The sequence below is a fragment of the Pseudorca crassidens genome, chromosome 7 (genome assembly GCF_039906515.1).
Source record: "Pseudorca crassidens isolate mPseCra1 chromosome 7, mPseCra1.hap1, whole genome shotgun sequence".
Classification (NCBI taxonomy): Eukaryota; Metazoa; Chordata; class Mammalia; order Artiodactyla; family Delphinidae; genus Pseudorca; species Pseudorca crassidens.
Genome location: NC_090302.1, coordinates 80,742,608 through 80,757,230, shown reverse-complemented (window position 1 = coordinate 80,757,230; position 14,623 = coordinate 80,742,608). Strand labels below are relative to the sequence as shown.

Below are 14,623 nucleotides of genomic sequence, written 5' to 3'. Positions count from 1 at the left end.
CCTGCTCGCCGCAACTAGAGAAAGCCCATGCGCAGCAATGAAGACCCAAAGTGGCCAAAAACAAACAAATAAATATTTTAAAATATATTATTAAACTAAAAATAAAATATTAAAAACAAATTATATAGCTATAACCGGATGCTCTCCTCCAAGTCAGCTGGGAAAAACCAAGAAGATTCTACAGGCCTAAAAGCCAGTAGTTTCTGCTTAACCATCTCACCCACAGCATACTCCAGGCAGTCCAATCGTGGGGCTCAGTCATTAGATTACAGGAGTCACGACAGGGCATGGGAACTGCATCACACCCTCTGGCCACTGCAGGCCCCAAGATTGTCTCTCTCTTTTCAGGGGCAGGCTCTACCTGGGCTTGAGAATACCAATAGCCAAACAGCATTTTGGTCGCACTGCTGGCACAGTACTTATTACACACAGTATGAGCTCCTAGAGGTTAGTTTCCATGACACATGCATTTCTAGATGCCTAAGGCCTGGCTTTGAGCTTGAAACTTACCCCTAATCAGTTACCGAATAAGTGGAGCTCTATTAGGATTTCAAAGGGGGGATTTTCATTTAACACAATAAGTTGACACTGATTCTCCTCCCCTCCAAAACCCACTAAAATGATAATAAAACAATTAAAACTGTATTAACCTTTAAGGTCAAAGAAAAAGAGGGAACAGCAGAGGACAATATATTTCAATGAAATTTTAGAAGGTGGAATGCTAATGGAGGCAGAGTAATGGGCAGAGGCAATGAAGTTACACGCCCCTGGAGACCCCGAGAGAGACGGGTTCAGCATTTGGAAGCACCGGGTACTGTTGGGATAAGGCAAGAAAGGAAGGCAGTGATCAGAGCAGAAAACCCTCAGGCAGACCTTCCCCACCTCACCTTTGCAGGAGGCAGAACATTAAGTCTCTAGAAAACGTGAGCCAAAAGGACTAAGGATACCAAGCACAGCATATGGCAGAGTGAGGTGCAAGAACCAAAAGGGACTAAGTAACTACACCAGCATTCCCCACCTTCTTTAGCATTCAAGCAGAACTCTCTAGATAAATTTTAATAGCCCCCAAGACCTTCACATGTTGATGTTTTGCAGAGCTCCCCTCAAAGCCAACTAACCTTCAGCCTATAGTGAATCTTCATGATCAGCAAGCACACCCCAACATACACATTCTCCGTTTTGATTTATTTTAGTGCCTCACTCTTAAATGTGAATAGAAAGCCAAAGCCACCAACATAAGACCAAACCAGAAGAGGGAAAAGACAAAACACTTGGAAATTTAAAATAAAGTAAAAATTTTATTTAAAAGATTATATTAAAAAAAAAAAGGGTTATACACAGGCAAGGATATATCCCAGAAAGTAAAACATAAAGTCAAAGAGATAGAAAATACAAAAAAGAAAATACAAAGCAACGAACCACATCAACCAGATTTTGAAAACTGAGCTGAGCCTTTGGATCCAGGAGGGCCAAGCACAATGAATGAACAAAGCCCATCACTGGTAAATTTCTAATCTCCAGAAATGAAGAAAAGAAAGCTTGTGGGAGTAGGGGAAGAAATCAGAATAGCACTGTATTGCTAGAAATCAGTGGAGCTTATACTTAAATTTGAATTTTTTTTTTTAAGGGAGCAATGTCTTAAAAATTCTTGAAGAAAAATGACCTTCAACTAAGAAATCTAAATCCAAAGTATTATTCACATGTGAGGGTAAAATTAAGACATTTTTAGATATTCAAGGACTCAAAAATAGGACTTCCCTGGTGGCGCAGTCGTTAAGAATCTGCCTGCCAACACAGGGGACACGGGTTTGATCCCTGGTCTGGGAAGATCCCACATGCTGTGGAGCAACTAAGCCCACGCGCCACAACTACTGAGCTTGTGTTCTGCAGCCCACGAGCCACAACTACTGAAACCTGCACACCACAACTACTGAGCCCATGCGCAGCAACTACTGAAGCCCGTGTGCCTAGAGCCCGTGCTCCGCAACGAGAAGCCCCTGCACTGAGAAGCCCGCGCGCCGCAACGAAGAGTAGCTCTCGCTCACTACAGGTAGAGAAAGCCCGCACACAGCAACAAAGAACCCCCCCCCCAAAAAAGACAAAATCAGACAGGTTGACCAACATGCTTGAATGTATTTGAACAAGAGAATTATCATTAGGTCTTTGGCAGCTCTTTTGGAGCATTTGGACAAAATTAGCAACAGGCACAAAGAAACCATGCAGACTTTTTTAATGGGGCAGTTAAACTAGAGAAACAAAAAGCTACCAAAAAAATCATCATCACCAGAGTACACCATCTGAACTCAGTAATAAATATTTACCCAACCATAATAATATGAACAATAACATCAACTGAACCGAAATTTGTGATATAAATATGATGGGAGGTACAGGAAGAAGGTAGAGAAGGGGCTATTATCAGAGCTAAATCCTCAACTACTGCAACAGGAAGTATAAACCTGTCTAAAATTGATAAATTTAGAAAAATGTAAACATCTAATTCAGAAATACAGAGATAAATCCCAGCATAAACAGTTTAAAGGTCAAAAGTGCCTGACTATGGGAAGCAAAACTGGAACTGGGGAGAGGTGAGGCAGGGAGCTACTGTTTTTCAATACAAGCCTTTTAAATGCTACTTGATTTCATTAAAATATGTTTGTAGTACTTTGATAAAAATAAATTCATTTTTTATTTTTATTTATTAAAAATGTTTTTCATTTGTTTATTTCTTTTTTGAGGCTTCCTATTTCTTCCTTTTCTTTTTCTTCTTTTTTTGGCTGTACCACATGGCTTGTGGGATCTTAGTTCCCCAACCAGGGATCGAACCTGGGGCCACAGCAGTGAAAGCGCCAAGTCCTAACCACTGGACTGGTAGGGAAGTCCCTCATTTTTTAAATCTAGAGATGGAGAAGGACTCTACTGTAAGCATTAAAGCAATGGCAACATAAGAAACGATCAACAGATTCAAACACCGAAAAGCTAAGAGATTGTATGTAATGAAAATTATTTAGGATACAATTTAAAAGCAAACTGGCACTACTCGTATGCTTCTTGGCCAAAATTAGTAAATTGAGAACTCAGAAGTATAAGGAAAAAGGCAAATATTTTGCTGAAGTAACTGTGAAAAAGTGGGAAATAGATATCCATAGCCGGAGAAAGAGAACCCAATGGCAGAATGAGCCTAACCTGTGAGCAGAGCAAGACTCCTTGAAGGGTTGAAGGGCAGTGGGAAGAGGCCCTGGTGCTAGGTCAGGCAGGTCTATGCTGGACACAGAATAAGGGCACATCACAAGATTGTTCCTCTTAACATGATCCCATGGAGTTCTCAACTTCTAAGATTAGTTTATATAAAACAGTGAAACATGAAATCAAAATCTAAAAAATGAGACCCAAACACTGGGCCTGAAATAGCCGACAAGAACCAAATTCCAGGAACATTTCCCTAGGAGTTCCTATTTGAAGGATGTATACAGTCCAGCTGACCACCATCACCACCCACCTGCCTCAAGTCCCTATCTTGGAGAGAAGTGCTTCTCTCACTGGGAAGCTCCTACCGTGGGCCTCAAAGACTCGCACTAAGGATAGAAAGCCAGGATGGGAACTAGGCTTTGCTCCCTGGAGGTAAGGGTCATGACTTCCTTAAAAGATCACCAGAACTCTGGGCTTCCCTGGTGGCGCAGTGGTTGAGAATCCACCTGCCAATGCAGGGGACGCGGGTTCGTGCCCCAGTCCGGGAGGATCCCGCATGCCACAGAGCTGCTGGGCCCGTGAGCCATGGCCACTGAGCCTGTGCGTCCGGAGCCTGTGCTCCGCAACAGGAGAGGCCACAACGGTGAGAGGCCCACATACCGCAAAAAAAAAAAAAAGATCATCAGAACTCCAACTCTGTTTATATTTGCCCCCCAAAGGCAGTCAGTCCCCAGGCCAGGGAGAAGCATGGTTTCCGCTGACACTCTAAGTCGGTGGGGGTGGGGGAACCTTTCAGAGTGCTTTTAATTCCTCTAAAGCACACAATGAGTCACAAAGCGAAGAGGAGTATCCTGCTGACCAAAGTCCAACCACAAACCAGGAGGAATTAGGATAAGGTCCACCCTAGGAGATGTTATGCACTCTATTTAGTTTCTCTGGGCCAGGGTCCATGGAAGTTTACGGGCAGCAGTAAGCTCTGACAATGGAAGCACTCACACAGAGAAAATCATTTACCAAGAATGTCACTGCTGGGAACTTGCACTCTTTGTAAGGCAGGCCAAGGCTCATCTTTTCTACCAGCTAATAGCAGGCTTATTATGGTCTCTCAGAGATTTCCCACTAATACAATCAGGCTCCTTTCTGGCTCTAAATACTGTCTTGATATGCTGTCATTTAAAAAATCTGAACTGGTGTAGCAAAAGGTTCTTGGTCTTCTGTGATTTCTATTCTATAATGCAATTGTTCTGTGGGGCTGAAACAACCACATAAAGTAACCTCCCTATATATGTATGCATCTCTCTTGTGTGACAAATCAGATTTTCTTCAAGATGATACAAATTACAACTTTCGTATCAATCCACCCTTCAACACTAAATCTGACTTCCAACCTTCCCCTCTCCCTCCCTTTGGAGAAAACTGCACAATTCTTAGTAGTAAGAAAAAAAAAGTAATTGCAGGATCAAAACCTATAGGTTTAAAAATGACAAATTTCTATCTTTTGCTGAAACTTCCAATACAAATTATGCCCCAGTTACTAAAGTACCGCCCAGTTTGAAAAACATAACCCCAAATTAGTCAAACACAAAAGAGCCAAACTTCAAGGCAGAGTGAGATGGAAAGAGGAAGGAGAGGGAGGTAGGGAGAAGATAAAAGGAGGAATACCAAGCAACCATAAAAAAATTAAGAAAGCTAATAGGAAAAAGTAAAAAGGTACAAAGAAAGAAAGCCTTTAAAAATTGCAAACACAAGACATGGCAGCACAGAAAAGAATAAATTGATTAGGCAGGAAAACATCATTCACATGATACACATTATCTTTTTGAAGGAAAAGACCAAAAAGATGCAGGGAGGAACAAGCCAACATTAACCAGGTTAGGTGCAAAGCTAATAATCTCTGTCCTCAGAAAAATAAACAGAACTACATATACTTAATGTAAGCAAGGTCAATTTGGTCATGCCCCATCCTGCCCTAAACCTTGCAAAGAAGAATGTGAGGGTGGCAACTGCTGGGTAGAATTTAGAAATCTGTGGAGCTTTAATTCAGGGGGATTTAAAAGGCTTACCGTGGGACTTCCCTGGTGGCACAGTGGTTAAGAACCCCGCCTGCCAATGCCGGGGACATGGATTTGATTCCTGGTCTGGGAAGATCCCACGTGCCGTGGAGCAACTAAGCCCGTGTGCCACAACTACTAAGCCCTAGAGCCCACGAGCCACAGCTACTGAGGCCGTGTGCCACAACTACTGAAGCCCGCGTGCCTAGAGCCCATGCTCCACAACAAGAGAAGCCACCACAATGAGAAGCCCGCGCACCACAATGAAGAGTAGCCCCCGCTCACCACAACTAGAGAGAGCCTGCCCGCAGCAATGAAGACCCAACGCAACCAAAAATAAATAAATAAATTTATAAAAGGCTTACCGTGGGACAGGTATTTGGAGGTGATGATTCTTCTGTGCACACAGACAAGACAGAGAGGGAAGGCATCTGGGAATGGGTGAGGGTTGGCACCTCTGTGCCACTGTCCAAGTTCAAAGCTGAAAGCCCAAGAGCATGATGCCCATTGAGCTCACTGGCACTGCTTTGGGTGGAAGGCTTTAGGGAATTCCGGAACGTGCCACTGCGGAGGCAGGATGTGCTATGGAAAGTGCTTGCCATCTTGGCTGTCTTCTGACTGCTGTCATCAGAGTCAAGTTTGGGGAAGGACAGGGACTTGATATTGCTTACTGCAGGGATGGGGGGAAGGGACACTTTGGAAGACAGCGACATCTTTTCACAGTTGCCCAACTGTGGTAAGGTTATAAAGCCATTGGGTTTGTGAAGAGGCTTGAAATCTAGGGTTGCCCGCTCCAGGGATGCCAGGACCTCCTCATCCTGTAACACAGACCCAGAGCCACCTCTAGGCAAGTTACTGTCCAATAACTGGGCCATAATGGGTCCACTGGTTCCTACCAGAATGTTTCTCAGCTCTTCCTTCTCATCAATAGTTTTTAACTCCAGATTATCAAACGGGTCTTCTTCACACTCAAAGTCAGCAGGATTGAAATCTGCCTTTGTGTGGGGTGGGCTGAGAACTTTCTGTTTTGTGGCACTGCTGCTGACCCGAGTCGGCATGAGGATGCTGTTGTGCTGTAAGCTGGCAAGGATGGGATTGATAGGAGGTGGCATTGTGGCTGTACCGTGAGTCTTGGAGAAGCTCATTTTGCTGTCACCCTCTGGGCCACTCTTAGAATTCACCTTAGCTTCTGCTTCCTCAGCCTTGCGCTCTGCTTCCCACTGGGCTTCTTGGATTTTCTTAATATCTTCAGCCCACTCAATGGTTTTCTTTTCCAAAGAGAAGTCATACTGCAAAGATATATCAGATAAAGGAAGTGTGAACCCAGGTGGCTGCCCCTCCCCCACCCAATTCCTCCACCCAATTCACTTCTTCCTCACCCTGGCAAGGCAGCATTTATTAAGGTGTATGGGAGGATCCCCACTCAGGAAAACTAAGACTTCCTAATCTTACTTGATTTAATCAAACTATGCTCCCTGGTTACTTCTAGAAATTAACTAGAAAGGGCTCCTCTCACCTCTAATCCTACATACCAGGCCAAATGTACCTTGCCACTTCCCTTGCTTCTCTCCCCTCAGGCTATTTCCCTTCTTAGAATTCTTCATTGGTGGCTCAGGCAGAACTCAGCTGCCTCCTCTATAAAGCTTTCCTGATGGCCCATTCCTTCCTCTGAACTCTTACATAGTGTCTGTCTCTATCATTTGATGCTGAGCACATGTGACCACAAGTAGCTTTAGTCTTCCTCTAAACATTTCCCCAACACTATCACAAGCCTCTTGTGGGCAGCAACTGGGCTTTAGACCCTCTTAAGGTCTCCATTATCTAACACAATGCCCTAAATAGATCCCGCACTCAATAAAAACAACAGCCCCTAGTATTTAAGCACTTACAAGGTGCCATGCATGATTCTAAGCACTTTTTATATATTAGTTCTCTAGATTTTTTCAGCAATTACAGGGGCTATGCTCAAGGTCATAAAGCTGTTAAGCGGTAGAGCCTGGATCTGAACCCAGGCAGTCTGACAACAGATTCTATGCTCTAAACCACTACCAAATTACAGTGAACAGACTGTACTCTAAATGTAGAAAAACTGCTTATTAAGAAATCTAGACATAACCAAATTAAGATTTTATGATACAAACTCAACAAAAAGCAAACAACCTGATTAAAAAATGGCCAGAGGATCTGAATAGACATTCTTCCAAAGAAGCCATATAGATGGCCAAGAGGCACATGAAGAGATGTTCAACATCACTAATTATTAGGGAAATGCAAATCAAAGCCACAATAAGATATCACCTCACGCCCAGCGAAATGGCTATTATCAAAAAGGCAAGAAATAACAAGTGTTGGAGAGGATGGGGAGAAAAGGGAGCCTTCATACACACTGTTGGTGGCAGTGTAAACTGGCGCAGCCACTGTGGAAAAGAGTAAAAGCTAAACAATGTGTGCACATTCAAGGTTGGAGGCGCGATAAGAGTAAAGAGGAGAAAGGGAGAGGAAGGAGGCCTACCATGACCTAGAGCCACGTAGGCTTAGAGTTTTAGAGTAGAAGAAACATAATAAAGTGCCTCAGGTCATCCCTAAACGTTTCAGCTTCAAACAACACAAAAGAAGCCTGGAAACGCACATGTCAAGAAGTTCACTTACACACCCTGAGCCAGTTACTGGGCCCCAAAAAGACACTTGGGGGATCACAGGGCTTCCTTTCTACCACTAACTGAATAGTGAGAAAATAGCACTGGGCAAAGGTTGCTGCTTCTAACTGTGGAGGAAATCCAATTATGCAACTGGTTTCCTCCATCAAAAACTGAGGCTGTGACTAACTTCCCACTGCCTGTAAACACAGATCTCTGAAGTTTTACTCCCAAAAACAAGTGTAAATTTCTTTCCTCTTTAGTGCTTTTTTGTTTTTTTGTAATTACCAAAGTAATGTAGAATACTTGGAACATAAGAAAAAACAGAAAGAAAAAAACAGCAGAAATATTACAGTGAAAAAGAATGTGATTTTTGAGTGTACAATAATAAATAATAACATCATCTAACATTTATGGAGTACCAGGAACCAGAATAAGCATTATAAATGCATTATTTTACTTAATCCTTATAAAAACCTTAAAATATGTACAAGATTACACAGCTATTACATGGCAATTCCAGTCCATGAATCGCTGAACCAGAGTCTGCTCTAAACCGTGACACTAAAGGCCACCCTCCACTACTGTGGCCACTACCACCATTTCAGTGAAAACTTTCCGGACCTGGGTGCAAAGGTTTATGTATGTTTTACGGGCTCACTTTGATGATTTTTAATCTGAAATCTCAAGTTTGTATTGTCATGCAAGGGCAAATATGAAAAAGTTACAGGAAGCTTCAAGCTGTCTAGGGCTCTAGGTCTGACTCTTCTCTGGATAGAGAGGGAGCCAGCGCCAACACCACACCAATACCACAGCCAAATCCCCTGCTGGAGACCCTAGGCAGTCAAAGTTTAAGGAAGCTATCTGCAATTAGAGAACAAAAACACTGCAGCCAGCCCACACAGGAATGGAGCTTGGAGCCTTGATCTCCTCTTTTGTTATTAGTGGGTGTGATGAGTATGACAGGCACAGTACCAGGCACTCATTAGTGCATCACACTGATCAAACAGAAAATTCCCAGCAAAGCCTATTAACAGCAAGGATGTGGGATTCCAAACAAGCCTTCTGAATGAATCAATGAGGCAGCAAATAATATGAGGACTACTGAAATAAAATGGAGGTGTTATTTAAATCATATTGCTAGCAGTATTCTGCACACAGAGTGGTATTTACTGAATATTAGTTGCTGCCAATAAAAAAGCCACCAAGGAAACAGAACAAGGTAAAACTTCATAAGGGAAATCTCTATCTCTTCTGGCCCAATAAAGTCTCCATACATAAAAGGAGTATCGATTCAGTATTCAAAAACATCTAAGATAGTCAACATTATTAGTAGCTAGAGAAATGTACATCAAAACCACCATAAGAGGGGTAATTCCCTGGCGGTCCAGTGGTTAAGATGCCATGCTTCCACTGCAGGGGGCGTGGGTTCAAACCCTGGTCTGGCAACTAGGATCCCAAATGCCACACGGCCAAAAAACCAAAAACAAAAACCGTAAGACCACTGCACACCCATTAGGATGTACATAAATAACTAAAAAGACAGATGATAACAAAAGTTGGCAAGGATGTAGAGGAACTGGAAACTTCATGCAGTGTAGGTAGGATTGTAAAATGGTGCAGCCACTTTGGAAATTAGTCTGGCAATTCCTCAAAAGGTTAAACATAGTTAATATATGACCCAGCAATTCCACTCCTATGTATATACCCAAGAAAGCTGAAAGCATATGTCTGCACAAAAACCTGTAGACAAATGTTCACAACACAGATTTCCCTGGTGGCGCAGTGGTTAAGAATCTGCCCGCCAATGCAGGGGACATGGGTTCGATCCCTGGTCAGGGAAGATCCCACATGCCGCGGAGCAAATAAGCCCGCTCGCCACAACTACTGAGCCCACGTGCTGCAACTACGGAAGCCCACTCGCCTAGAGCCCATGCTCTGCAACAAGAGAAGCCACCGCAATGAGAAGCCCATGCGCCACAAGGAGGAGTAGCTCTGGCTTGCCACAACTAGAGAAAGCCCACACGCAGCAATGAAGACCCAATGCAGCCAAAAAAAAAAGTTCACAGCAGCATTATTCCTAAAAGCCAAAAAATTGGAAACCATCAAAAATGTCTATCAATTGGGGACTTCCCTGGTGGTCCAGTGGTTTTAAGACTCCACGCTTCCACTGTAGGGGGCGTGGGTTCGATCCCTGGTCGGGAACTAAGATCCCGTAAGCCACACAGCCAAAAAAAAAAAAAAAAAAAAGTCTATCAACTGATGAATGGATATACAAACTGTGGTATATATCAATACAATGGAATTATTCATCCATAATAATGAATGAAGTACTAATACTTCATTCATACAATATAGATAAAACTTGAAAACACTGAAGTAAAATAAACCAGTCACATATATATTTATGAATAGTTATATATAAAAGACTAAATATTGTATTATTCCACTTATATGATATTCCAGAATAGGCAAATGCAGAGAGACAGAAAGTAGATTTAGTGGTTGCCAGGGGCTGGGGGAAGGGGAAAATAGGGAGTGACTGCTAATGGACACTGGGTCTCTTTTCAGGGTGATGAAAATATTCTGGAATGAGATGGTAATGATAGTTATGCAACTGTGAATATACTAAAAACAAATTTATTTGCATACCTTAAAAGGGAAAATTTTGTGGTATGTGAATTATATCAATAAAACTTTTATTTAAAAAATATAACTGAAGTTCTCCCACTACGATTATTTCCTAAAAAAGACTGGAAGGTAAAACAAAGAATACATTTTATTTTATTTATTTATTTATTTTCATTATTATTATTATTTTTGGCCACACTGCCTGGCTTGTGGGATCTTAGTTCCCCAACCAGGGATTGAACCCGGGCCCTTGGCAGTGAAAACACGGCATCCTTTCCACTGGACTACCAGGGAATTCCCAATTTTTTTTTTTCAAAGAATACATTTTAGAGTAACATGGTAATTCCTTAGTAAATCCCCCTTCTTTGCCAGGAAGTTGTATTTTAAAAAATCTAGAGTCACAGGAAGAAGTGTTTGGGTGAGTAGCGTACCTTTCTGTTTTTCCATGTAACTCCTTCTCTAAACTGTAAGCTCCTTGAGGAAAGTGGTTAAGGCATTTATCTTTATCCTCAACCCTAGCAGAGCGTCACTCAAAAGCAGGCAGTCAATAAGTGTGTAGGAAGTCACGTAACATGGAGCTATTTGCTGCTTTCAAGATGTAATTTTATACATTTATAAATAACTGAGCTTTAAAAATGTAAGGGCTGAAAAAGAAGCTACTGAGGAGATGGCATTTAAGCACAGTCTAGAATAGATAAATTTTTAACAAGCAGACAGCTTTTAGTATGGTGAGAAAGAGAATAATATTTCAAGTGGGGATAACAACTCATGAGAAAAGCATGGTAAAGACAGGTAATACACACAGTACATTCAACAAATTGCTACAGTATCCTGGTTTGGAGGGAATATAGAGGAGATGATGAGCTAAGGTACTCGACCATAACCTTATGTCTAGACTTGATTCAGTAAGGTTGGTGAATCACTGTAAGTTTTTAAATTCAGGAATATTATTCTAGAAACAATATGAAAAATAGAAGGAAAATGCTGTAAGCAGAGGAGCCCATTAAAGAGGCTACTGAAATAGCCCAGGTGAAAAAGTAAGGTAAGGAATAACTGAATGGCAAAGGGAAGACACAGCAGAGAGAAAATACTACATAACTTGAGTGACCAAGAAGGTAATGAGGACATTAATAGAGAGAAGGAAAGAGGGGAAGAAGCACGTCAGATGAGCAATGGGGATTTGTTTTGGACAAGGCACAGAATCCCAGGAACATACAATCAGATTACACAAAATCTGTAACAGATATATAAACATATATAAATGTGCGTGTGTGTGTACGCACGCCTGTGTGTGAGTGAGTGAGACAGTGTGAGCCAAGCGATAACAGGAGCTATCAGAAACACAAATAAGAGACAGGAGAAATTTTTTTTCTATTTCACTATACAGCAAATTCTTACTCCTTAAAATGTTAAATGTACTAAACTTTAACTAAAAATTACCACTTACCTGTACTTCTCTGACAACCTGCAAACAATCAGGCAAGGAGAAGCCAATAGGTAGACCAACTTTAGCTGGTGTTTTGAATTTGTCTCCTATCTTAAATGGGACATCATCAAGGTAACTGAAAGTCCCTACAATCAAAAATAAAGTACAAAATATCAGCAAAGAACTTATTACTTGTTTTGGTATAATCTTACATCTAGGATACAACATTAATTTATGCTATCCTAAGACTAGAAGTTACAGAGTTCCTTCTCTGACTGCTTACCTTCTCCTGACCCTAGATCTCTAATAAGGACTCCTATTTGAGGTTACTTGATCTTATTAGGGTTTATATTCACTTATACTTAGCATAAAAGCCAAAGTACTCATAGTAGCCTAAAAGTCCTCCCCAACGCCCATTACCTCTCTTGCCCTCAATTCCTGGCTCACTGAACTAAGTCACAGTGATCCTCTGTTCCTCAACTATGACATGGTCAAAACTACTTCAAAAATTCTGCACTGGCTGCTTCCTCTAACTGGAATGTTCTTCCCTCAGATATTCACATGGCTTACTCCTTCACCTCCTTCAAGTCTTTGCTCAAATGGCACTTTCTAAGTGAGGCTTACCCTGACCACCCTATTTAAAATTACTACTACACCCTCACCGCAGTAATCCCACATTATCATCTATCTTTTCTCCATAGCACTTATTACCTTCTAACATATATGTAATTTGCCTTTTAATTATATTTATTGTCTGTCTTGCCCAGTGGAATATAATCTCCCTGCAGGTAAGTATTTAAGTCTGTTTTATTCACTGATGTAGTCTCAAAACCTCAGCACTTCCTGGTACATATTAGGCACTTATTAAATACTGATGATAGAATCTTCACAAAAGAACCTCCTTGATTAGGATTTCTTTAGTAAGAATCATTTTTTAATTAACACAAAGAACTACTCTAGATTTTTTTTTAAGCTACATTCTAGAGATATGGAAATATTTAAGAAGTACAGCACTTATGGAAAAAAGGAAAACCAGACAAGACCATGGGAATCAGACCAGGATTATCAGGAGACACAAACCATACACAACTGAACTGCTTTAACTCCCTAAATGTTCTCTGCCCATCACAGATGCATAATACAGAAAGATCGGGACATTATCATCGATTTATAGGGTCAGACAAAAATGAGAGTGGTTCTTGTATGTGACTCTCACTAGGTATACACTCCAAATCAGGTCATGATTTCTTTTCTGGACCAGGTTTGGGGCTAACTTAACTGGCAGAAGCATCAGGGAGAATGAAACATAGTTCATAAAATAAATTTTGCTTTTTGAGTATTAGCAGCTAGTAAAATAAGGCTTACTTCTGGGTCTCACACTAGTATATTCTCTTGAGTGCTCATGTCCAGAATAAGACAATTACACCTCTTCCATAAAGAGATTTCTCTTCCTTTTAAGAACTCTGTAGATTTCAAGACTTATCAAGCAAGGTCAGGATATACTTGTAATCTTGTCATCATTCCCATTTCCCAAGGTAGATATTGCTCTGATATACCTGAAATCCTCCAAAAGAAAGAAGAATAGGCCCCCTCTCCCACTCCTGGGGGAGGGCGTCTACCTCTTTCCCATATAACTTCTAGCTAGAATTAAAACATTTTAACTATCTCTCACTCAGCTAGCAAATTAAATCTACAACTGTGTTCAATTTAATAATTTTTCTGAGGCATAACCATAACTGTTAACACTCTAGCAAAGTTTCCAAGTTGGTCATACCTTTGTAAGTGTTCTCTCAGCTGGCAATGCCTGTCACATTCCCACCCTTATTTACTTGATTAATTATGTCTTGCCCTTTAAGAATGAGCTTAAGAACAACTCCCTTCTCAATCTCAGAATAGGTCTTACCATTCTGTATTGTTAATAGTTTGTTTCCTTATACTACTCCCCACCCTGCAACAGAGACTTTGATCAAGGATTTGATCAAATTCCTATCCATACCCCCCCAAGCTCAGCATAACATCCAGCAGATGAGATTTGCTCAATGAGAATAAATAAAGAAGACATGGTCTTACACTTCTCTTGTATTTAACTCTCACACTAACTCACACTCAATTAGTATTTATTAAAATTCAAAATGATTTACCTAAAATGGCAAAGCTAGTCCTGAAAATGTTTTAACAGAGTACTCATGCAAGATGTAAGCACATTTCTAAGGTTCTGCAGAAAGTCACAAAAATGTACCAGAGGTACCAAAAAAAAGTATCAGGTACCATCACAGCTTGCCAACAAAACTCTGGTTATAACACTAAAACCTTCTGCCACTTATAAAATGCTTTATATTATAGAGATCAAAAGCAACGCTCTTTTTAATTGTAGAGAACTTTTATCCGTCTTCCATGGAAACAGGTGCTCAAAAGTTACTGAAAGTTAGAGTCTAACTTTGGCTAGTGCCCTGATTAACTGGAAACAAAGCTGGAACTAGCATTTTCTAGGAAGCATTGGAAAGATTTACAGTCAAGTTAATAATCACAAAATTAAGTCTTTTGTTTAAGAAAATTTTAAGTATACATTCAAAGTAGGTTCATTATATAACGCACACATATTAGAAAAATCCTATCTATAATAATACTTATATGCATATATGATATACAAATCTAAGAAAACCTATCCACATTAATACTAACAAAATTTT

General features: G+C 40.9%; 1 protein-coding gene across 6 annotated transcripts in view; it reads right to left on the bottom strand.

Moving 5' to 3' along the window:
* The window catches only part of UBAP1 (ubiquitin associated protein 1), a 72,824-nt gene that overhangs the window by 22,150 nt on the left and 36,051 nt on the right, over positions 1–14,623 (bottom strand). For 5 of the 6 annotated variants that reach the window (XM_067744626.1, XM_067744630.1, XM_067744624.1 and 2 more), the window contains exons 3-4: positions 11,955–12,079; positions 5,606–6,529 (exon numbers count right to left, since the gene is read on the bottom strand). In XM_067744626.1, coding sequence (XP_067600727.1) covers positions 5,606–6,529; positions 11,955–12,079 — 1,049 coding nt within the window. The remainder of the gene's footprint in view (positions 1–5,605; positions 6,530–11,954; positions 12,080–14,623) is intronic. The other variant, XM_067744628.1, reaches the window with a different exon arrangement.